Genomic DNA, 26,010 nt, shown 5'->3' with positions numbered 1-26,010 from the left:
GAACCATCTGCCCAGATGAGAAGGTATCATTAAAATTATATGCGTATATTTATATATGGAATTACATATATAATGGTTTGGGGGGTATTTTGTTTTGGTAAATAATTAATGGTGGATTCCCGCGGCTTTTTTCAGACATCTTGTTATTTTACCCACCTCCATCCTTCTTCTGTATCTACCTCCCTACCCCTTCCTAAGACCCTTTCCCGTTTCCCTATCAGATCTTGCTGTTCCTCACTGCTTTGTGGCAAGTGCTTAGCCACTGAGCCATCTTTCCAGCCCCACTGTGGAAAGTTCTGATGAGAATTCCTCTGTCTACATCCTTCAAGAGACTGTGGCCCCTAATTCTCTTTGTTATGTCCTAATCTCATTTGGGTATAATCATAGTGATATGTTAGTGTTCCTTTTTATAACAGTTGGAGGAATATTGGAAGTTAGTTCTTTAAATGTCTGCTAGAGTTCAGCAGTGAATGTGTTTAGTCCTAGGCTCGCTGTCAGAAGACTTTAAAAGTCTATTTTAAAGGATTTTATCTAATAGTTGTTGGCCTGTGGTGTCTAAAATGCATCCATTTTTGGGATTTTCCAGTTTTTTGAAGCACAAGCTTTGAAAGCATTCCCTAATCACCCTCTTGATTCCATTGGAATCTGAAGAACCTTCCCATTGTTATCTTTGGTTGTATTAATTTGTGTCTTCTCTCTCTTGATTATGGTTAATTTGGCTGGGGGAGTACTGAACTTAATTTTTTTTTTTTTTACAAAGATCCAACTCTGATTCTACACATTTACTTAATCTTCATCACACAGATTTCTGCCGTGGTCTTCCTTCTTTCTACCTACTGCTTTGGGACTGGCTCGTTCTGTGTTTCTAAGCCCTTGACATGTATATAATTAGGTTTTGTGCTTTAGGTCTATTTGTGTTTTTTTTTTTTTAATGCAAGCACTTATAGCTATAATCTTTCACCTGTAGTCCAAAAGTTCCAGTAATTCTACTTTCATTTCATTGTAGAAATTTTTAAATTTCCTGATTTTTTTTCAATGAGTCATTTAAGGCTGTAATGTCAGTCTCCCAGTAACACGTGCAGCTTATATACTTTTTTTTTTTTTTTTTTGCCATTGATTCCTAGTTTCACTATGATCTGATGAGATACTACAAAAAATTATTTAAATTCTTTGGTGTTTGTTAAGGCTTGCTCAGTGACTAGAACTGTGATATCCTCTTAAGAAGGGCCCACAGGCTGCTATGGATAATGTGGACTCCGTGTCTCTCGCATGGACTGTTCTTGAAGTTTAAGTCTGTGTGATATATGGTGTAGCTGAACTGTGATGTTCACTGTTGGTTTTTAGTTTAGACGGCCTACCTAATGATGAGAATAGGCTATTGCTGTCATACAGATTATGGTATCAGGACTTCCCTGACCTTTTATGCCCATTACTCTTAATGAAATCAAGAGCCTCAATGTTCACAGACACACACAGTTTGTTACATCTTGATGAATCATTCCCTTTGTTAGTATGACGTGTCCTATTTCTCCTAACTTTGCTTTGATGTCACCTTATCAGACACCAGAATAGCTATACCATTTGTTTCAGGCTTCCACTGACTTGAGATTTTCATCCTTTGGCTCCTGGTCTGTGGGTGTCTTCATCAAGTGATGCGTGTTTCTTGGAAGTAAGACTTCTTTAGACTACAGTTAGCCATTCTGTTCTCCTTATTGGTGAGCTGAAACTACTTACATTTAAGGTTATTGCTGAGGACTACGTACTAAGTTTTCTAATCTTCCTGCCTGTTTTTCTGGATAGCTGGCTTGTCTGTTTTTTTCTCTCCCCATTACTAATACAAGGTATCTTCTGGCATACTGTATTGGTTATGAGGCATTTCCTTTGTTCGTGTCTTCCTTCGAGAGTTTATTTCTTCCCTTGCCCTTGTGGTTGGGGCCATCTCTCATCCTCTTCTCTGCAGTGTTTCTTCAAGTCTCTCCTGTAGCATTGGCTTGGGAATCACAAAGTGCCTTAGTCTTGAAATGTTCTTGTTTCTCCTTCAATTAAAGGATGCCTTTGATAGACACAGGGATTTTGGCTGAAAGCTAGTTACGTTCAGGTTTTGAAATATATCCTTTCCCAACTTCCTAGCTTTTAGGTGGCTGATGAGATCTGATATTTTTTATATGTTTAACTTTTCTGAGTTGTTGTTTTTCTTTTACAATTTTTAATATTTTAAAAACATTTTTGATATTTTGACTATAATATGTGATGGACAGGTTCTTCTAGATGGACATCATTAGGGTTTTTCTGTCAAAATCTTATTGAATTTTTTTTTCTCCTGTGGTTGATTTCAGTTCTTCTTCCATCCTAAGCATTCTTAGGTCAGCTCTCTGCATGTATCACAGAGGTCTTGGATACTGACTGTGGTATTTATTTCCTTACTGTTGCCTGAGCGTGAAATTTCCTTGACCTTGTCCCCCATCCCTAACTCTTCTGTTATGGGTGAGTCTCTTGGTAATGCTTTCCATGTGCTTATATTTGCTTCACTGTGTTTTTCATATCTAAAATTTCTTTTTTTCCCCACCCATAAAGACCTCACTTTCCTTGCTGTCTCTTCTCCTGTTCCTTTCTCTTCAGTGTCTGGCACTGCTCCTCTGTCTGCATCGTCTGAGATCCTTGATAGTCCCTGAAGTCATGGAAATCTTTGTGTAGTGTCGGGAGCCGCTCCCGCCATTACAAGATGGCGCGGGTTTCCTGCTTCCTGGTTCTTCTTGCCAAACGTTGTCTTGCGATGTACGCATGCGCCACTTTATGCTAATGTAGGTTTGGTTGTTCTCCCTATTGGAGAACACATGCTAATTGGGTTTTGTGTAGAGCACCAATCACAGACGAGCAAGTCACCTGCTGGCTATTTAAGCAGAGCACGCACAGGGTTTGGGGTCCTTCTCCATCTACTTTCAAGAGCTTCGCAATAAAACTGCTGCTGGACAAATCCTCTGTTGCCGCGTCATCCTTATCGGCAAAGGCTGCGCGCGACAGTGTAGCACTTTAACTACTTCAGAGTGTTCAGATCAAGAAGCTGAGGAGTTCTGATTCTTTGGAGCAGGCACGGTGCCTTGCTTCTTCATAGTTCTTTTATTTCTGTATCACAACAGGTCCATCTGTTGGTTCCGACACTCTTGCTGCACACCCTATTCTTGGAGCTGGGTCCCCAGCATCACACAGTGAGGACAAACCTAATGCGTCCAGTGAGCCTCCTGCTTCCCCTACCCAGCACGTGCGGTCCAGCACAGCCTGCCTTCTCTCTGTGCCTCCTCCACCTGTTTCTTTATACACTCCAGGCATCCACCACTGTCTCTGTGAACCTCCAGGGCTGCTCCTCTGTAAAACACAACACATTTTCCTTCTCTCTCTCTCTCTCTCTCTCTCTCTCTCTCTCTCTCTCCTCCTTCTGTCAGAAACAGTGGGAACTTCCAGTCTTACCCAGAAGTCTCTATTCAGCCATGTTTCATTTCTTGGCTAATTCTTTGTCCAATAAAACACAAAATTAATCTCCAGATCTTCCAAAAAAAACAAAATCAGAAGATAAGCCTGTGTTTTTCCAAATTGTATGTATCCGGCGGCATTGTGTCTTTGGTCCACTTTCTGCTGCTGTAGCAGAACACCTGAAATGGATAATTGATGAAGAATGGAGACTTGCTTCTGACAGTCTGAAGGCTGGCACGCCCAGGATCAAGGTGATGTCTGGTGATACTGCTCTCTCATGCTACAGTAGAGGGCCAAAGGGCAAGTCGCCAAAAACAGTCACCTTTACAAGACTCCTGGGTGATAGCTACCCCACTCCCATGTCAGGGCCCTAATCTACTCACAGGGTTCTGTTAGGCCACACCTCTGGGCCCTGTTGCACTAGGGACTGAGTTTTCACATGGGAACTTTGGGGAACACTTGATACCACATCATCCTCTAAACAAAAACCACCCTAACGTACTCAACTAAACAGAGCACGATGGAGGGTGGGACTCACTGTGCTAAAATGGAGTGGATGATCTCCACTGATCTCGTAGTGATCATGGCTGACATACCTGACATCCGGCCTCAAGCTCTAGGACAGCCATGAAAAAACAAGACAGCAATCGTTTTAAGTGGTCCATGCTGATCAGCCAGGAAGTCAGTTTTGTTTCAAACTGACAGCAAGGTTTAATTATTTTCTGATGCACGAGCATCATTGAGTCATCAACAGCTTGCGTAGCCACGAAGTTTATTTAAGCCAAGGGCGATGTCCCAGAGGGGGCCTGCAGGGCAGGCTGGACCTGTCACCTGAGGGAGAGCAGGAGTCTGGAGAAAGTCCTTCTACTAGCCTGGAGCAGAGGTGGACAGGAGGTGTGTGGGTTCTCAGTGGAGTTGGCAATAAGAAGTTCAAGTGCACAGTAGGCCTCGCCTGCATCAGTCCAGGGTTTCTGTTGACCAGCTCGCTCTGCTGTGGGAGCCTCCCTACAGTGATGTCCAGGCCCATTCTCTACCTCCCGGCTGCCAGCAGCAGCTATTGTACAGACACCACACACTACCACATACTGCCCAGCAGAGACTCACTGACAGATGTAGGTAACCCTACCTGGCTGATGAGCACACCCCTCAGAGCACACTTACCTGCCTGGCTGATGACCACACCCGTCGGAGCACACTCACCTGCCTGGCTAACAAACACACAAGAGCACACACCTGCCTGGCTGATGACCACGCTCCTCAGAGCACACTCACCTGTCTGCCTAATGACCACACCCCTCGGAGCACACTTACCTGCCTGGCTAACAAACACACCAGAGCACACACCTGCCTGGCTGATGACCACACTCCTCAGAGCACACTCACCTGTCTGCCTAATGACCACACCCCTCGGAGCACACCTGCATGAGGAAATGGCTGGGGCAAGCGCAGTGACTGAAAACCTTTCAGGCCTTTCCCAGTTTCAACAGCACATGTTTTTGAGGGATGACTAAGGGCTTGGAAATGAGCATGAAGCATGGCCAACCAGTTGTACTCTAAAATAAAATATGGATTCACTTTAACAAAATCATGGGTTTCTGGGAAAAAGCTAGTTACAAAGAAAAATGTTTAATATAGAGATGTTTTTCATTGTGAAAATTCAGAAGCACATTAAATGGCCCCATGGGCAAAAGAAATTGTACTATATCCATACTATGGGATACCTCATTTCAAAATGCAGCTGAGGATATTTGAGGATAGGAGATTGCTTCTGACAACTGCAGAATGAAATGAAAATAGCCAGGTAGAAGGAGCAGGATCCCATCTCTGCATCACTCACACACACTCTCTCTCTCTCTCTCTCTCTCTCTCTCTCTCTCTCTCACACACACACACACAGCGTGTGGGAGGGCCACGACCTCCCGTGACTCAGAGAAGCGTCTAACAGTGAGGAAGGTTCAAGCCTCCACGGCACTGCCTCTTTTCGGTTTCTGCATTAAAGGCGACTGCAGAGCACAACGTTCAGAACGCTCACGCCCTCACAGAGCGCTGCCCCGAGACCACACTGTTACACCATCCACCGCTCTGCTTTTCCTGACCCAGTCTGCGTAGCTGCTGCTACAGAACCTACCTCTCCGGCTCTGAGAACTACTCCCTCATTACACAGGGCAGGTGGGAGTGAGGCCTCCGCTCGCCACGCCCGTCACAGTGCTGGACTCTCATCATTTGCCCACACCTCAGGCTCCTCGTTCACAACAGTTCAAAGCTTAACCACGCTGCAGGGTCGCTGAGAATATGTTAGTTGTGTTAAGGGCTTAGCGATGCTTAGTACATGTCGTATGCTCAATAAATCACTGATGTTACTTGTTGTTTTATATTAAAAAGTCATTATTGAGGAAGAATCTGACTGACACATGGGAATTCAGCATCATTACAGAGCATCAGACTAGTGTGTGCTCAGATATATATGCATTTATATAACAAATACATATATGCATGTCTCTCGCTCGCACACACGGTCTGAACAGATATAATGAGGTTTTTTAACACAAAGATATAATTGTGAACTAGGTCACAGAAACAACTGGGAGCAAGGTCTATTAAAATCACAATCATGCTTTCAATAAGATAGTATACCTTTGTTCCATCAGCAAAAAACAAAACAAAAAAAAGAAGGAAAACCACTTTAGAACAACTTATTCTAATATGGCTATGATACTGTGACAGATTTTTCCATGTTCAACCACAGTTCCGACTTACCTTCCATAGTCTTTATTTTCTCAGAGACTAGATTAATGCTGGCAGGTGAGGCCTCCGAGACAGACTTCAAAGCAAACTTTCCTCACTGGCCTCTGCTTGCCCTCTGTTCCCTTTCATCTCTCTAACACAGACCACAGAAACTAGAATCTTTCTTAGGTAGGTCACAGAAACTAAAAATATACTGTAATCTGGGAAGGACCAGCAGACCCCATTTGAGGAAAGCGCCACCTTGTACGGGGAAGGAGTGCTGTCCGCAGGACACGGTCCTCGACAGGCCAGGCTTGGTTTCCTGGCTCAGCATTCCCCCATTAGACCATCATGTTCATTCACTCACAGTTCTATGACATGAAGCCTCCCGAAGCCCCGAAGAATGAGGCACAGAGAATGTTGCTGGTGGAAAACAGTAGTCCAGAAAGTGAACAAGAATTCACCCACATCCCAGGAGGAAATGACTCCACCTCCACATGGGCAAATTCCCACACTTGAGACAGGCAGACATCATTCTCTGTCTCTTTGATGGTTTTGTCAAAAGTCCAGTTTGACATTGTTTATAATAAACCAGCAATGTGAGCATTTGAGGTCTGGGGGCTCAACCCAGGAGAGGGTCAATGGGGACAGGAGAGGGTCAGTGGGGACAGGAGAGGGTCAGTGGGGACACAGGAGAGGGTCAGTGGGGACAGGAGAGGGTCAGTGGGGACACAGGAGAGGGCCAGTGGGGACAGGAGAGGGTCAGTGGGTTCAGAAGAGGGTCAGTGGGAACACAGGAGGGTCAGTGGGGATGCAGGAGAGTCAGTGAGAACCCAGGGGAGTCAGTGTTAATCTAATCGATATCTGGTCAGTCTGGCATTCTGAAGGCCTGGACTTGTGACTCATGCCTGAAGTGGGTACAGCCCTGTGCCTCAGCCCACTTGCTGACTCCAGGCAGACAGTGTTGAGGCAGACTGCTCTCTGGTGAGGAGAACCACCACCACCAACACACACACACACACACACACACACACACACACACACACACACACACACACTCAGGCATCACAGGAGTGGTCTGTGTTGTGAGAGTAAAGTAGGAGAGACTGGGTTGAGCTTGAGTCTCCCTTTCTATCTTCAGAACAGGTGTTACCCAGCACAAACAAGGAAAACTCAGATTCTGTTTACTCCATGACTAGACCAGAGGTGTTGGCACAGTGGTCTGTGACTCACCAGGAGTCACCCATCATTTCTTGTTCGGTACCCACAAACCACATCAAGCAGAAAGAGACCACATAAAGTCACAGCACAAAAACCTTCTGAGCATTTTTGCACCTGTGCCTCTCAGGATGCGGTATAAGACATGTCTCTTCCCGTGTGGTGTAGTAAGAAGACGCTGGCGAAGCACTGTCGAGACGTAACATTTCACAAAGTAATCTGGATGAAACTTAGCATTTCACAAACTCTGTGATTCCAATTACCAAAGCATACAGTGCAGGGTGAGACAGAATTAGCTGAAAACCCATGGTCACAGACACTTTAAAATAGCGCAAATACAAAATGGTGAAGTGTTGTTGAGTTTTAGACAGTAATTTTAGACTCAGTTAAAGAAAGAAATTCTGGAGGCTGGGAGGTGGCTCGGGCAGCAAAGGCCCTGCCGAGCAAGCATGAGTGACGGGAGTTTGGATCTGCAGTGCCCATGTTTAAACTGAGCGCAGCGGCACACTCAGAGTGGGGGCGCTGGGGTGTGCAGGAGTGTTCCAGCCAAATCAACGAGCTACAGGTTCCGTGAGACCCTACCAAAGGAGAGCTAGTCAAGGAAGACACCTCACTCAAGCTCTGGCCCATGCACACACAAGTGTTCCACAAGAACACATACATACACCATACACACACGTCTGTATATACCCCCCCCACACACACACACTCACACACAACAACAACAAAAAAAAGGATAAAAATTCCTTTTTTCTGGCATTTGGAGAACACACAGTGTGTGATTCTCATTAGGAGGTGCTCCAATACCAGCAAATCTAGGGTTGTCTCTGTAGGCTTCCCAGCTGACCTACCAGAACTGGTTTCCTCACACTGCACACGGTCAGTTAAATAAAGGCACTAAGGAAGCCCTTCAGATTGCCCCTGCTGGCAGCCTTGTCCTCCCGTGGGTCCCAAACTCACAAAAAGCCAAACACACGGCACAGCCTGACCAGCACGACCCCAAAGCCAGTGCTTGGGCAGGGCAGCCTCACCCGTCGTACCTTGAAGACAGTCCAGACAGGGCTTTCTTGAGGATCTCAGGGGTCCTGTCTGAGGACGGTGGGGCCTCAGGAACGTCAGAATCTCCTCTGGCATCGAGATCTCCATACCTGTCATCAATATCTGTTTCCTAAAATTAAAAGGAAGAAGTGTTTGCACAGTGTTAATATATACGTTTACTTTGAAATGGGGGCTTGGAGCCGCCCCGGGCTGGGCTGGGACACACTGGGGCGCCTCACATACTGTGGTCCCCAAACTCGGATCCCCCTGCCTCGACTTGCACCAAGTGCTCGGTTTTAGGTGTGTGCTACACTTCTGGGGCCAAGTATTCTTTTCAACAGCGCGTGCTTGCAGTGTACTCTCTCACTGCTTGCTGTCCCAAAACTCAGCTGCATCGTCTAAGACAAAGACACTACTACTGGCCTACATTAAATGCCCAGGCACTGACATAGTTTCTTGCTAGGTAAGCTTTATTATCTTTGGTAAAATTCCAAAATAAAGGATTGCCTTAAACAAAAGTCATAAGAACAGCTCAGATTACTTCTAAGTCACATGCTTACTCACAGAGCCAAATATTTACTGTGTGCTTCTCAACTGGGAGAACAGGGTTCTTTCTGTAGGTTCTAATCGGCTGTTCAGTCTGATTTTATCTGACTAACACCCCAGCAGCAAAAAGGGAGGCTCTTTGCTGGACGCAGCAATACAGATTGTAACATCCATCATTTTTATTACCTCCCAGCAAAGCAGGTCAAATGGATACTATATTTTTCTAACAGACGAACAGAGGTCAAAAGTGTTATTTTAGTTGTCAGATTTAAGTAATTTGATATCTCAGATGACTCTTAACAGTGCACACATGCAAGTGCCATGTTTATGCTGTAGGCCATGAGAGCTCAGACCACCGAAGAACTCTCAGGACAGGGTGGCCTCCGTGACTGAAACATCAGACATGAAACTTGCTGTTCCACTTTGACATATCCTTCCCTCCTGTACACTCCTTCCCCCTTGTTCTTCATGCTCCTGCAACCAACAACCTTCAGGAAAGAAAGTGACTCGTAGCGGAAAGCTACGAGGATTAAGCCAAGTCTTCCCATCTCTCAGGTAGCCTTCCAAATTAAATGTTAGCATTTCATCTGTATTTTCAGACTTCATAGAGCGAAAATAAAACCTTAGTTTACCAAATGCAACTCTGTTACAAACAACTACAAATGAAGACTGTCCCAGTGCCAAAAATGACAAATGAGACAGATGTGATCACCAAAGAGCTTAAACCAAGAGATGCTGACCGGTACCAACCAGGCTGACATCCACCCCAACAGCATCTGTGCACCCATGGCCAGCAGGGCGGAGGTGTGGCGGGGGGTTCACCTCATTTCCCAGCAATGGGACAGAGAGCTTTTTCCTGCCACTCTATCTCACTTAAGTGATCTAGAGAGGCGGAAGAGCAGCAGTGTGGATGGTGACAAAGGAAGTGACTCTCCAAGAAATGGCAAAGCCATAGAGAGGACACAAGACAGGATCAGGGCTGCCAGGATCCATCCTTACCAAGACTTAAATGATCAGTTTGGCAAGGCCAGTCCCCTGACCCCAAGGGAATGGAGGCTTGAGTTTCCACTTGGAAATAAAACCATTGGGCTGGGATTCAAATCATTCTCTTCAAATCAGCAACATTTTTGCCAAGCGCATCTAAGTACAGCTGGCAGAGACTGGAAGGTGCTCAGGCCTCACTGGTGCCGGCTAGTTTTAACTGCCAACTTGACCCAACTTGGAATAAGAGTCCAAATGAAGAATCAGCTGGAACAGAATGGACTGGGAATGTCTGTGGAGGCCTGTCGCAGGTGCTGGTTGACGTGGGAGGCCGCAGAACAACATTCCCTGGGGTAGGTCCTTGTGGTGATCTGAATGAGAATCCCCCTATAGGCTCCGGTGCTTACAAGCTTGGTCCCCACTGGATGACACTGTCTGGGAAGGATTAGGAGCTGTGGCCTTATTTGAGGAGGTAAGCTACCAGAGGTAGGCTTGGCGGTTTCAAAAGCCCATGCCATGCTCAGGAGCTCTCTCTCTTTTGTGCCTGCTGCCTGAGGACCAGGATGTAAAGTTTCAGCTACTGTTCCAATGCCATGCTGGCCTGCTGCCACGTGCTGTTCCTGACTAACCCTCTGAAAACATAAGCAAGTCCCCTGTAGCGGTTTGAATAAATACGGCCCCCACAGACTCACGGGTTTGAGTGCTTGGTTCATAGGGAGTGGCATGATTAGGAGGTGTGGCCTTGTTAAAGTAGGTGTGGCCTTGCTGGAGGAAGTGTGTCACTGTGGGATTGGCCCAGGAGGTTTCCTATGTTCAAGACAGCCTCAGTGTGGCACGCAGTCTCCTGCTGCTGCTTTCCAGTGAGGCTGCTCCTCCAGCACCATGTCTGCCTGCATGCTGCCATGCTTCCCACCATGATGACAATGGGCTAAACCTCTGAAACTGTAAACCAGCCCCAATCAAATGTTTTCTTTTTAAGAGAATTGCTGTGGTCATGATGTCTCTTCTCAGCAATAAACCCCTAACTAAGACACCCCCAATTAAATGTTTTCTCTTATAAGTTGCCTTGGACGTGGTTTTTCACCACAGCAACGGAACAGTACCTGTGACAGGCCTGGACTATCTCATAGTAAAGAATGCTGGCTTGTAAGCAGGCAGGCAGCGTGGGTGCGCTTGTTTCTCTCTGCTCTCGACTGTGTTTGTGCTGTGGATATCTGGAACTCCTGTGCCTTGGTGACTTGCTTGCCTGTGATGGACTGAGAAGTGCAAACTAAAATGAACTCTTTCTCTTAGCCACATTGCTTGTTGTAGGATTTTTTTTTTCCCACAGCAACAGAAATGAAACCAGAGTGCTTCCCTGCGTTCTATGCTGCCAAACTCTTTGTTACATTCCTTGATGGCTGGGTTCTAGCTTACATCCTTTAGAGAAGCACGCTTTAAAACCCAAGATTTAATTTGGTTTATTTGAATTCAAACCAACTAAAGAATAAAAGGTTAATTCCCAAACACAGCACATTAGACCAGCGTGACTCAAACATCAGAACTGAAATCCTGGTGCGGACCCTCTCTTACAAAGACGGAGGACTTGAAAGGATGTCAGGGAAATGGATGAAGGCGTGCTTCAAACAACCAGGCCACCACCCGCACTGACCCATGCTGAGTGGGTTCAAATGGTTTTGAAAAGCAAAATGACGGCTGCTTTTTGCCAAGCCTGTAGTTTAAAGATGGTTCTCAAACGCCTTTGCATCTTGGGCCCATGATTCCAAGGCCGGCTCAGCTTTCCTTTCATGCTTCCACACTAGGGACTGGTCCTTTTCCTCCCGATCAGCCATGCGCAGGTTTGCAGCAGAAACGGCTGACCTGCCTCTTCCACACCAAGCCTGCTGCCTCCTTCTCTGTTCCCCGCTTTGGAGAAACCTCAGCCAAACCACTGAAGCGATTAGCCCAGGCTCCAGTCAGACTCTGCATCTCGACAGCGGGATGGCACAGTGGGAACAGGGCTTTCCAGAACCGTAGTGAAAGGAGGGCACTGACTCCTGAAAAGCTCATCTTCCAACCAAAACACACGATATGGCATGTACACACATGTGCACGCACACAAGTAATAAAACTAAACTACATGAAAAACTGGGCATCCATCTTTTGGGCATTTCCCTTGGCCACATACTCGGCCTGCATGGAGTCAGCCTTTCAGCTTTCCTTCCATCATCATCAGCCCTTCTGGCATTACCCTCTTCCCTGAGCCTTAGCCTCTGGTTCGCCCACTCAAACCTGCTGTATACACTGCAGCCAAGACAATTTTACAAAGCCACAAATCCACTGTTACTGCTCCCTGCCCAAAACCACCAGGATGAAGCCAAACCCCTTAGCGTTTTTAGGCGGCTTCCACAAATGGACCCTGATCTTCTGAGCATCCTCCATGATGACCCAGTTCTCAGTGTCCTCCTCTTTCCTGCACGCAGATGCTTATTCTCTGTAGAAAGTGTAAAGTTACACCCATCCCTCTCCTGCCCGGTCTCCTGTTTCTAACCTCCCTGCCCTCTGCCTCAAGCCTGGCTCCTACAGGGACGTGGTCTAAGCCACCTGCAAGGCTACTTCTTTGGCAACGTCTTCTGACCCTTCCCCCCCCAGCTCCAGGTTACCTACTCTCCACCTTCCACAATTCTCTTTATTACTGTGACCTGTTTGCCAGTATGTATCTGTCACTAGTCCACGTCCTATGTGGAGAGAAAATGCTGACCACAGGCCTCACTCCTGATTCCACGGAGCTGGCACTGGGCAAGTGCATGCTGAATGAGCCAATTCTCCTGGCTCTGCTACAACTGGACACTGAAGTGAGTTCTCACCTGCTTTCACTGCTGGTAACCTCTATAGGTAGGTCGCCTGGCTTAGGACCTATGTCGTATACTTAGGTGAAATGAGGACTTCTTAGCAGGGGGTACTTTTCTATCCAAGTATCAAGCTCAAAGAAAGTGATCCAACCAGGGGTGGTGGTGCACGCCTTGTAGCCTAGCACTCGGGAGGCAGAGGAGTACGGTCTACATAGTGAGTTCTCTGACAGGCAGAACTATGTAGAGACTCTGTCTCAAAAAAAAAAAAAAAAAGTCTGCTAATGATGTCTGAAAGGCAAAGAGGCTGTCCCTGATCACCTGCAGTCTGCCTCCTACAGTGAAACTGATTCTGGACCTCAGCAGTGAGATGCTGGTTCCCGGTTCACTTCCTAGTATGATCAGCAAAGGAAACAGTCACTTCCACTTCATGAGAGAACTGAGATGCTAAGCAAAGCACCCAGGTTTACGCAGCAATAGATAAGCTCCCAAATCAATGTGCGCACAAACGCTGCGCCTGAACGCAGCCTGACAGGCATGCCTTAAAAACAGAAATTTAGCCTAACAGTAAAATGCATATGAAATTGCAAAGGACAAGAGCCACGGCCACTTTGAAAGAGGAAAGGCCATCTGGTGCTGTGTGCAGGAGTTCTCATAAAGGAGGCCATCGAGACCACGCGGCTCTGAAGCAAAGGACAGACTCTCACCAGGACTGACGGAGTCCGGAAGTAACTCCGCACGTGTGTGCTCAACTGAGTCTCAACAGCTGTAAAGATAGCGCAGCAGGAAGGGCCGGAGTAACTCGGGGGGGGGGGGGAGAGAATCTTGACCCAGAGCTCACAACATACACTCTCTAATCTTGGATTAGGCCCCAAAGATTAGATCCTAAATACGATAATAAAAGCAAAATCCATAAAAGAAAAAAGAAAACGAAATTTATTGAATTATTTTTGAAAGACGCCACCAAGAGAATGAGAAGACAAGCCAAAGGCCAGGAAAGGGCATCTGTCAATCACATGCCGGTGACAGCCTGACAGCTAGAATACATGAAAGACTCTCGAAGTTCCTAAGAACACAGTCAACAATTACAAACCATGAGCAAATATTTTAGCACACACTCTCTGCCAACAACAACACAACACGCAGATGGCAAATAGGCACAAGGGAAGAGGCGCAACATTATTACTCATTAGAGAGAAATCAAGCCTGTGAGTGGAGCAGGCATGGAGCATGCCAACCAAGTCCCAGCAGGCCGACGTGGGAGCGCTGTGAGTATGAGGCCAGTTTGGACAACAGACACGCAAACACACATGTGTGCGCGCGCACACCGCCACCACCGCCACCACCGCCACCACCGCCACCACCGCCACCACCGCCACCACCACCACATGTTGGAAACTGTGAAGTTCTCTCCCTGTATGCTGCTGGTGGGAGTGTAAAACAGGTTAACAGCTTCTGGAAAAGCTTGCCAGTTTCATGGCAAATTAAATGTATAATCTCCAGATGAGCCGGTCATTTCATTCCTAGGCACTTTCTCAGGAAAGATGATAGTATGTATCCTATTGTATGTGGCTGTACATGTAAATTCATGGTAGCTATATGAGTAGTGCCAAACAAGAGACAACCCGAAAACCCAATGTGGAAACGGGCAGATCCTGTTACTCCATACAGCGAAGTGTTTCTCTCTGTCTCTCTGCCTCTGTGTGTGTGAGAGAGAGACAGAGAAAGAGAAGGGGGGAGAGAAAACTACTTCCTCGTAGGACACATGCCTGTATCTTTAAGACAATTATACTAAATAGAAAGGCCTGGCAGCTAGGTGCAGCAACATGCCTATAATCCTCACTCTAAAGAGGTAGGAGCAGCAGAAGCAGGGGTTCAAGGTCATACCAACCTTGATGCCAATTGGCACTGTGGCCAATAAGAGTGACATAAGTTGCTGTCTAAAAAAATCAGAAAAGAAAAAGGGGGCCAGACAAAATACATATTATATGGGTAAGAGCCCACACCTGTGCAGCGCTCCACCTGTGTAAAATCCCAGGGAATGTAAACCTATCTTACAGTATTAGAAAGCCACCAGTGGACATGGAGGGATGGGGAGAGAGTAACCAACAGGGGGAAGCTTCCAGAAGTAGAAGACGGTGTTCGTTATTTTAGCAGCAGTGATGGTTACACAGGGAAAACCGTGTCTGAGCTCATCAAACTGTACCTGCTATGGGCTATCCCTCCCTTCCCCCGGACCATACTATGTTGCTAAACTCCAATGTGACGGTAATGAGAGGCCACGTGAGCCTTCGTGACTGAAACTGGTGCCCTCACGGGACATGGACAGATATTCTCTCTCTCCACCATGTAAAAACAGCAGTGCCTTCTGCAAGTATAAAACAGAGCCTTCACAGGGACCAAAGCAGCCTTCACAGGGACCTCCACCTTGGACTCCAGGCTCCAGAACTGTAAGAAATAAATTCCTGTTACTTAAGCCCACCAGTCTGTCTGCGACGACACTTTGTTACCGCAATTGGAACTAACACATAGCATTCTGCGTTCAATTTAGTGAGCATCAGTGTAGATTATGGAAAAGTGACCCACAGAAGGCTAGTGTTCTTCCCAGCAACGAACACTGAGAAGATGGGAATGAGGGCAGGGGCCAGGCAGGGAAGGACACAGTCCATTCAGCATGTAGTTCCAAAGAGATGTCCCTGATCCCACAGAGTATGGTTTAGGATTACACACAAATGAAGCTCCCCCAGCCTGTGAAGATGTTACGTTAGAATGCAAGGGAGAAAACAGCGATGACATTGGCCAAGCAGCCAACCCTGAAATGGAGGGGTTACTCTGGACTGTCCAGGTGAGTTACAGATAAGCACAAGGGAAGAGAACTGGGCAGAGTCTGAGGAGATGTCAGCACAAGGGGTTCTGAGAATGGAGAAGGGGCCACAGTCTTCAGGAAGACTGGGGAGCAAGAATGGGCACAAAAACGGGTTTCCCTTAACAGCCTCTAGGAAAATAGTGCTGCTGACTCCTTGCGCTCAGCCTGGTAGGCTCATGTCAGAGGGCTGATTACCAAACTGTAAGACGGTAAGCGTGTGTTGTCTTAAGCCACTGTTTGTGTCGCTACTCTACAAAGTTATTGGAAATAAGATCCCGGAAAGCAGTTTAGCCAGTTTGTGCCATGCTGGTGAACCTCTCCAGCAACCCGCCTCTCCGCCAGACTTACATGACTCAATTCTCGGGCCTCTTCCCCTGCCAGACTTACACCCACCCAGGGCTCTGCTTGTCCCTGAGGACTCAGTATTGCTGAAGGGCTGGTGCCTGCCATCTCTGCAACCACCATGAATTCAAGGCCAGCCTTCCCAGCGGCCACACGGCTGCTCTTGCCGTCTTCTGCCATTCCAAATGCCAGCCTGTAGCTTCGGCTCACTCTAACCTTTCCGTGGACATGCATCATTTTTAAAAGTTACGCTATGTCCAATGGGGTCATCTATGTAAGTCTTAAATCCGCAAGTTACGCTATGTCTAATGGGGTCATCTATGTAAGTCTTAAATCCGAAGATAGAACTAAAGATCGCCGAACAGCTGAAGGAACGGGATGGCAGAGGAACACAGACAGCTGAAGGGTTTCATTCCAATGATCATTACCATCGTAACAGCAAATGTGCGCTTTACCTGAGGCCTTATTAGCACTTAGTGAGAGAGTCACCATCTTCTCGCACTGCACTGTCTTACCCCATCGGAAAAAAAAAATAACAGTTTATCAACTAAGTATGCCTGCCTGGAGTACTTTCTGCAGGGTGAGAACCACTAGGATCCTGGTTTGGGGGAGGGGAGGGGCGCTGAAAGAAGCATTGAGGACAATAAGAAAATTAGACTGTGGATTCTTAAGATGGGTCTGTGTTGTCCAGACTCGTACTGTGCGCCGGGGCTCAGCGGTCCTCTCCTTCCACCCTCCCAGCTGGTTGGAAGTGTGAGTGCCACCATGGCCAGTCATACAAGGCTTGTGAATTTTGAAACTTGTAATGGTGCTGTGGCTGTGCAGGGAAATGTCTTTAAGAGACACATGCTTCTGCAGGCATTTATCCCAGCACTCAGGAGGCAAAGGCAGGAGGATTAGAGCTCAGGGTCATCTGTTACCCAGCAAGTTCAAGGCCAGCCTGGGCTACACAAGTCAGCATGGGTGTGGCTCAGCTCCCAGTGAGTGCGCAGTGTATGCAGCTTACTTTCAAGCGACAAATACTTGCATAACCACATGATAGGGCAAAGTAAACTTAGCAAGATATTTATAATCATTTGAAACTAAGGGTTGGATATCGATAGGACTGTAAAAATAACTTTTATTCACCAGATTTAATTAACTGTTATCTCTGAGGATTACTGCCTCTGTCTGTAAGCTGTAGTCCTGGAAGCTTCTAGCCTCTGTACAACCTAATCTAGGCCTTTTCAGCCTTTGAGACTTACTGTTTAACAAGTTCACCCTTTCTTGTTCTTTTCAAACTCTGGTTGGCTGGTTCAACTCAGCTGTTCCAGCTCAAACTCCTCTCCCAGCTGACTGAGTCACTCTGGCTTCTCTCAGTTTCTGTCGTTTGCTCTGCTTGGCCACTAACTCTGGCAACCTGTTCTAATCTGCAGGCTCCTTCTCATTCTTTTACTTGTTCTATCTTCACCTGTGTCTACCTTGTTCTCTCTTCAACCTATTTCTGTAAAACAACTGCCTCTGGGAGCTGGAGAGATGGCTCAGCGGTTAAGAATATTATTGGCTGCTCTTCCAGAGGTCCTGAGTTCAATTACTAGCAACCACATGGTGGCTCACACCAATCTATAATGAGATCTCATGCTCTGTTCTGTCATGCATGTGTACATGTAGCTAAAGCTCTCATATACACACATACATAAATAAATATATAAAAAAAACAACCTGCCTCTGAATTGCACACACTGAACTGCTATGAACTCAGGTCCACTGCACTGCCTCTCAACTCACCGACTCAACGGAACTGCCTAAACAGCAATGACTAGAACTCAGACTAGAACTTGGAGATCTACATGCCTCTGTCTCCTGAGTGCTGGGATTAAAGGCGTGTCCATATTCTAGCTGGATCAAACAGATTTAAAAGGTCTTTGGAGGTGATTTCTTTTCAGAACAGCCACATTCTGGGTTAAAAATCCCTCTTCAGTTCATGATGTTTAAAACCCAACAACATATCGTTTCGGGATGCAGACATATGTGATAAATCTTTCCAGAGGAGTAAAATCAAAAAAGTCACCGGGGTGAGTCGCTGGAAGGTGTCAGGTGTCGATCCTGTATCTATTAAGTGTAGTACCTATCAGTCCATGCCAACAGAAGCACTGTAGGCAGAATTTTAGGGCGAGCCACATGCACCTGACCCCACAGGCACCTGACTCCACATCCCATATGGCTGATAAAAGGCTCCACCTGACAGTAAGTGGACAAGAGAAAATAAAAACCACAACCAGGAAAGCGCCCCAGCTCTAATCTTGTTTCCTCATCTGGATTTCTACATATTGAGGTGAAATGTTAAGTCCAAGATGAACTTAGTGTTTACCCCCCCCCAACAGCAACACCATGTATCTGAAATGACCTAACTGGGAGAGGCCCATAGAATGGCAGTGGGACCCTGTGGGTCAGGAAGACGATGACGTCAGATGGGCTTCGGCACCCCCACATCCAGCTCTCAGCCCGCCGGCCAGGAGTCCTGATACACAAGGGACTGCCATCACAGCCAGCAAGCCACCTTGGGGGTCACAAACATTTAACATAAGTGAGGTCTGCACTCCTCTGTTCTGTGCATGTCAATGCTGTCTTTAAAACAAAGTCTAAAATCTTGTTCTGGCCAACTCTCAAGCAGGTATAACAATTACCAGAAAAATAACTTTAACCCCTCTGAGGGGGAAAAAAAATATCAAGACAACTAATGGTGGCTCCCTTCAGGATACCCTAATCCACGGGTCCTCTTGGAGTTCAGGGCAGGCCATGCTGAGCTCTGGATGCAGGAGATCAGAACACGACAGACTATGACGGTGAGGAAGCAGAAACCTTTGAGCTTGTTACTCTGAGAACACAGGGCACAGAGGTGGCTCTATAAAGGGTCGCCAAAGGCATTTCTATCCACTAAGGAACCACACTTAGAGTCACCTGTCTCACAGAGGGGAGACTCCCCGCAACATTCCTACCTTGGATGTTACAACAAGCAACCCTTGCTCGCCGTACATGTCAGCCAGGAAGCACACCATCTGAACTGAGCCTTGCTTAGAGAGGCACCTAAAAGACATTTTCCCAAGACACAAAACCGAATCAAGGCCCAGAAAATGAGTGCAAAGATCTTGAATGACCTGTTTCCTTGCACGGAACTAAAATATTTTTAAACAGTATTTTTGAATACAGAATAGTTAAAGGAAAACAGACACAGCCAACCCATTTGTTTAGCTGAGTCATGAGTGGACATGTAAATCTCTATTTTACAAAAAAATGCACGTATGTCAATGCATAAACACAAAGAGTAAATATGCTCTACTTTCAAATATTGGTGTTATAAATCTTTGCAAGATCATGCTGTAGAGGACTGCTCTAAATTGTCCCACTCCCTTCTAAACAGGCAATTATCTTCCAGGAATTCCCTGAACTGACCAGCACCAAGGGACAGAGGAGAGGCGTGGGACAGGCGTCCTCTAGAAACAGGACAGGTGACACTGAGGGCCTGGGCAAAACTTAACACAGGCGCCCCATAAATGAAGCAGGAAGAGTCTGTGCTACCCAGCCTGCTGCTGGCACTGGTAAAGCGAGATTCTTGTCAGAAGAATAAACGGTTGTTGACCCCAGTAGGCATTCTCGCCAAGCGCATCTAATTAGTGAAGGAGAATAATCGTGAGAAAGAAGGAAGCAAAGAGACAGCCAGGTTCAACTCAAGTGCCATCAGGCTCCACCTGGAGAAGCAATGGAAAAAAAGTCTGTGCCCCTGGGAATTCACAGCGTGGGCGGGTATAGAAAAATAAAAGACCTCTAAAGTGTTTAAAAAAAAAAAAAGCCCTTAATTAAATAAATAAAATGTCCCACCTTTAACTGGTCCACTTACAATGTGCACAAAATACTGACTACTTGGACCAGAAAGTCCACTCTAGTGGGATAGACAGATAACTGGTTGTAGACCGCTCATAATATTTCTCAAAATCATAAGATGAACTGCTTAAAGTCAAGACCCGAAACACATAACTTCACGCGGTAACACCAGGCTGTTCTTTAGAAACCCCAAATACCAAAAGACCTAAATGGCTCAACGGCAAGCCTCGCCTCCCCACAGCTTACAGTCTAGGCATCTGCTACCTCAGAACTACCTTTAGGGAGAGTTCACTGTTCCTAAACACACTTGCTCAGGACGGCCCACAGAGGGAACTTGTGAACATCAACAGGAAGCACCAGTGGGCCGTTCCTTCGATTGGGAAATGCTCATCTTCCTCAAAATCCTTTCTGAGTTTCCACACAGTTATTTTATGATAGCTACCCATCCTAAGCCTCCACATTGAAAGGCATGCCCTATCCTAGTTCTCAGTTCTGTCGTTCCTGCTTTCCCGCGGCCTCTCCCACGGCTTCTCCCTCAGCTATTATTCATTGTGAGGGCTGGGAAGAGAGCCCTGTGCAAACATCAGCTGCCAGCGATGGCTAACTTAAGAACGGTGCGGATTTGGCCTGTGTCAATCTGCGAGCAACTGAACTTGCACTGTTTGAGAGATCAGAGATCCATTAGCTGCTTCCTGGTCATTTAATGGCCTGGGTCTTAAAAACGATACTGCCTTCTCCTACTTCCGATACCTATCCTGTTTGCCCTTCTGAATGAGGATTAAGCATGTTCCTTAGGGTTCTCCTTGTTCTTTAGCTTCTTTAGGACTATAGATTTTAGTATGTTTATCCTATATTATATGACTAATATCTACTTATAAGTGAGTATACATCATATGTGTCTTTCTGCTTCTGGGGGAACCTTCCACAGAGGACCTCTGAAAGACTCTATCCACCAGGGTATCAAAGAGGATACTGAGACTCATAGCCAAATTTGGCCAGAGTGCCAGAAAAGAGCTGGAGAAGTCAGGACCTCCACAAGGAGAACAGAACCAAAACACCTGGGTCCAGGGGGCCTGCAGGGACCAATACTCCAACTTAGGACCATGCATGGAGAGGACCTAGACCCCCTGTTCAAAGGAAGCCCATTGGCTATTCAGTTTCCAAGTTGGTTCCCTAGTAAAAGATACAGGAGCTGTCTCTGACATGAACTCAGTGGCTGACTCTTTGATTACCTCCCACTGGGGGTGGGGGTCCAGCCTTGCCAGGCCACAGAGGAAGATGATGCAGCCAGCCTTCATGAGACCTGATAAGTTAGGTTCAGATAGAAGGGGAGGGGATCCTCTCCTATCAGGGGACTAGGGAAAGGGCTAAGGGGGAGAAGAGGAAGGGTGGCTGGGACTGGGAAGAGATAAGGAAGGGGGCTGCAGTGGGGATACAAAGTGAATCAATTGTAATAAATAAATATACAAATAAAACTAATTTAGAACAAAAACAAAAGAAACAAAAAAACCATACTACCAGAGTGTTCGCCTTGAGCTACCTTGTTTCTAAGGTGCACTAGAGCTCACTGGTTCTAAGCCCCTGTTAGACTGAGAAAGTGGAGGGCTCAAGGCTCAAAATGGTTCTGTACCCATAATCTATTTCTGCTCTGCTTTTCTTCAAGGAAGAAGCACATGCCCCTGCTTCCTTTCCTGGTATCTATACATCATTCTCCGGTGCCCTCCACAAATTCCTGCCCAGTGCTTAGGCCTAGGCACCAAGTCAGCTCCTCACCTCTCATGGACTTCTTTCCAAGCACACATCCACCCTGCCCACCAAAATGAGGGCCTTCTCTCAGCTTCCTTCAATGAAAAACCTGTTTTTCATACAATATATTTCTACCATGTTTTCCCCTTCCCCCCAATTTAATGTTCTCTCTCTTTCTCTCTCTCTCAAAAAAAAAAAGGCAAAATAAAACAAAAAGTCCACAAAAATACCACTGAGTCCATTTCGTGTTGGCCAACTACTCCTGCGCATGGGGTATGGCTGAGGTACCCAGGACCACGCTAATGGAGAGAGCTGATCTCCCCTTTGCAGATAGGTTCTTGGGGAGAGGTAGAAGGATGTGTCCACTTCCCCCTCAGTGCTGGGACCCCACGTGGCCTGACCTGTGCAAGCTCTGCGCAGGCTGCCTCAGCCTCTGGATGGGTTCATGTGTGCGTGTGTCAGTCCTGGAGTGAGTCATCTATCGGCTCTGGCTGCCTGGAGGGGAAGGTCCTCTGGCCTTAATCCCCTTCACTTCACTTGCCAGCAACCAAGTGTGCTCCTCTCGGTTTCCTCATGGAAAGCCTGTGTCCACTCGGAGCTTTGGCTACCTGTGTGCAGCTCAGCCTGTGTTCTAAAGTGTTACCGAAGACACTTTCTAAGCAATCCCTCCTCTTTCAGCACCCGGGATCCTCTTCACCTTGGTTACTCCTTGCATCCCTAACTTTTCTAACAAGGACACTCTTTCATTAGTTTTACCCTAGTCAGAGTCCCACCATCATCTTTCTCGCCAGTTCCCCTCAACAGCTCCACAATGGCCTCCTTCTCAGGGTTCCCCCTCGCAGTACTCCCCAGATCACTGCTCCTGAGCTGTGTATGAGCTAATGTCCCTGCAGAGCTTCCCAGTGGCAAGTTAGGTGTGGTGGATCACACATAAGCCCAGCACTGGGGAGGCAAAGACAGGAGGATGGTGGGTTCCAGGTCAGCCGGGACTACTACAGGAAACGCTCCATCAAAGGAAACCAATAACCAAAACAACAACAAAGCCATGTCCCGTAGCTTCCCAGAGTCCGTGACTAAAAAGGAACATCAAAGGCCTTGAGGCCCTCAAGGGCTCAACCCCACCTTCCAGCCAGGCAGTTTATGTTCTGGGGTTTCTAAACTAATTTCTGTGTTCTGTCCCTAGAACGCTGAGTCAGGAAGCAGTTCTGCAAGCCCTCTGACTAGAACACCCTGCCCTAATCCTGTCCACCTGACTGACTCCCCAGGCATCTTTTCTTGCTAGTCCACTCAGGCCCACCAAGCTAACAAGGCCTTCATAGGCATCTACTGAATCTGACTCATGCATGGCTCTGAAGTGAGGAGTGGGCTGGGGGGTGTGTGGGGGTCCTTATCCTCTTTCAAGTACTACTCCAGCAAATCAAGTCCTGGAACATTGCCCTGCAGGTAGGAAGCACTTGTTTCACACGTTAATTCTCCGGAGCACAGAGCCTTCTCTGGGCAGAAGTCTCGGGGTCCCGAACAATGGAAATGTCACATTAACAATTATAAAGGCTACGTAATGGCAAGGCACAGGAGTGCTGCAGAATAGCAGGATATCAAGCACCTCCTCCACTTCTTGCATTAATTTCCAAAGGTTTTCCCCTCCTTTACTGGCTCTAGAACAGAACAGCACTTAAAGAGTTTCGATGGACCAAATATTAACCAGCCTCCAACGGGCAACTGACTTAAAAATAGCCCTTGACCTGGAAATATAGGTGTGTTCAAATACACACCCTGATAAGAAAGGACAGACAGAGGATACAGCTCAACAGCGCCCAGAGCTCTGCAAGTCAGGGCCCCTTGAGAGCGGACTCCAGAAGTGCAGGAGTATTCCAGCACAGTCTGAGCATGCTCGCCCCTGTCTCGAGAAAGCTTGACAGAACGAGGTACAGATGGGCACTTTTCAACTCTGGAAAACCACCTCCACAAAGACCTGTGTCAACGACAGCTGTCGACACAGCATTTCTAAACAAACAAGCAAGCCGGGTGGGGTAAACAAGTCCCCGAGGGAGAGGACGCCTCTAACAGAAACCATTCCTATTTCACATACATTCCGGTGTTTAAAACAAAAAATAAATACATAAAACTCAGAAGCTGTTTTGTGAAGCCGTTTCGTGGACCATTTCAGGTTTCCGGAACATGTCCGGTCTTAATAAGAGCTTCCTCCAGTTAAGGAAGCAGACATGAGGAGGCTGCTATTTCCTTGATTCTAAAGGATACCAGTGCTAAGACAAAATCCCAACCTAACTGATTCTATTTTTGGTCGTTTCCAAGGCAGTTCTCAAAAGCCTGTTGTCAGCCCTGTGCTTCCAGTTGTCAGCCCTCCACACCTGGAAATTTGTAATTCCAAGGAATTTTGTGTAATTCCTCGGCACATACATATCCCCCAGGCTCTCCTCTTCAGACCTACGTAGAATAGGAAAGATGCTGACAACCCACTGACTCTAAAGTTTTGGTCCTAAAATCACATATTTATTTCTTCCATGTTATTGTAGCACAGATTTAGAACTCAAGCTCTATCAAGTTCATCAAATGTAAGTTTCTGAAGGAACTTTTCCCCTCAAGCGTGCTGCCAGGAGTGTCAGAGCAGCACAAGGCAAAACACAGAATGGAAAAGTTAGGTTCTACTACCGAAAAGCAGTGAACCTGACCTTGGGCCATCCGAGTCTGGGCCAGCCCTGAGCTTACAACAAAGCTGAGAACGATCCTGACAGTCCTCACCTCCACACCTCCCTACCCACAAGTTCTCCATCTTCCACGAAAAGAATTCTAAGAATGACTCCAAAGTTTTGAGTTTCTAAAGCGAAGTGGAATTCTGTCAACATAAACTTTTACAGCAAATTGTTTCTCCGGCCCAATTTCCCAATCTACCTAGTTCACGCAGTCATAAAACTCTTAATTTTTTTATTTTTTATTCTCCAAAAGTTCGTATTGGCATGGATTTATCAGGAAACACACCTAAACTCTTGACTCTTTCTAGCGTGAACTATAATAGTGACGTGCATATTTTTAAATACGAAGCAAGGTTAATCTACTTTAAAGCGGGGGGGGGGGGGTGAAAAGTCGCGCATTAGCCTGTTTGTATAAAAAAAAAAAAAAAGCACTGGCGGGACAACTGCTCTGCCTGTGGGGCACACACGCTGTTCCCCCGCAGGGCAGCGTTCAGCCCTCCGAAACCCATCAGCCGGGAGAAAGAACAGAGAAACGAAAGCGCAGCTTGGAGCAGCTCCAGAAGCCGGTCCGCTCTGGGCTCCAATGACAGGAGAGAACCCAAGGTGCCGGTCTTAAGTTCACTCCCAACTTTGTCGCCCCGTCACGGAGCAAAGGCGAGAGAGGCGGACAGCCGGGCGCCCGCGGTGACCGGATCCACCCTGACCCCAGAGCGAGGGGACCGGGGGTGAAGAAGCCAGAGCGCAGTCGGGTTCAAGGGCGGCAGTCCCCAGCCGCGCACGCCCCGGGGGCGGGGGGGGGGGACGACGCGCAGGACCCCCCGCGGCACGCCCGCTCCAGGGGCGCGGCCCGGCCCCGGCCCCGGCCCCCGCCGCACTCGCTCACTTTGTCGCTGGTGCTCTCGGTTTCGTGATCGCCGCCGGCCGCCTCTCCCTCGCGGGGTGGCGGCGCCCCCGCTGCCCCGTGGCCGGGGCAGACGTCGCGGTGCCGCAGCTCCAGCATGTCCCGGTCCCGCGTCGCTGGGCCGGCGTCGTCTAGAGCCCCGCCACCGCGGAGCCGCGCCGGGTCACCCCCAGAACGGCATCAACGAGCGAGCGCTCGAGGCCGCCGGCGGGGGGTGCGGGGCGGCGCGGGCGGGGACGCGGCGCCGTTGCCAGGTGCGCGGCTGCACGCACCGGCCCCCAGAGGGCGGACGAGCCGCCCGGCCCTCCCTCGCGCCTCGCGACCGCGCCGCCCGGTCCGCCCGCCCGCCCCACCTTCCCGCCGCCCGGCTCCCCGCAGCGCGGTCACGCGCCGCAGGCCCCGCCCCGCCCGCCCCTCCGCGCTGCACTGCGGTGCCCGAGGCCCCGCCCCGGGCGGTGACGTCACCGCCAGGGCCCCGCCCCGGGCCCCGCGCAGGTCGGGGGTGCTCGGAAAGGTGCGCGCCGGGCCTGGGACCCGGGGCGAGCCTGGGGCCCGGAGACCGCGGAGGCGAGCCCGGGCGACGGGAAGCCCTCGGCGGCGCGGGATGTTAGACGGAGCTCGGCCGGCTACTTCAGACTCGGCCCAGCCTGACACGCCGCCGCGGCGTGGCGGAGCCTCGCAGGCGTCCCCTAGCAGAAACTTGCCGGGCAGGACGGACCCGTTGGCTCTGTGTTCCACCCGGTGCTTCGCCTGCCCGGTGCCTGCGGATTGAGTTGGCCA

At 48.1% G+C, this 26,010-nt stretch overlaps 1 protein-coding gene across 1 annotated transcript in view; it reads right to left on the bottom strand.

Moving 5' to 3' along the window:
• The window catches only part of Cds1 (CDP-diacylglycerol synthase 1), a 68,522-nt gene extending 42,907 nt beyond the window's left edge, over positions 1 to 25,615 (bottom strand). Inside the window, exons 1-2 of the mRNA XM_060381026.1 lie at positions 25,213 to 25,615; positions 8,451 to 8,578 (exon numbers count right to left, since the gene is read on the bottom strand). Of these exons, the coding sequence (XP_060237009.1) occupies positions 8,451 to 8,578; positions 25,213 to 25,329 (245 nt within the window). The 5' untranslated portion in view covers positions 25,330 to 25,615. The remainder of the gene's footprint in view (positions 1 to 8,450; positions 8,579 to 25,212) is intronic.
• Positions 25,616 to 26,010: the final 395 nt, after the last annotated feature.

Source organism: Meriones unguiculatus, chromosome 3 (genome assembly GCF_030254825.1).
Source record: "Meriones unguiculatus strain TT.TT164.6M chromosome 3, Bangor_MerUng_6.1, whole genome shotgun sequence".
NCBI lineage: Eukaryota > Metazoa > Chordata > Mammalia > Rodentia > Muridae > Meriones > Meriones unguiculatus.
The sequence above is the reverse complement of the archived record's forward strand: the minus strand, read 5'-3'. Positions and strand labels throughout refer to the sequence as shown.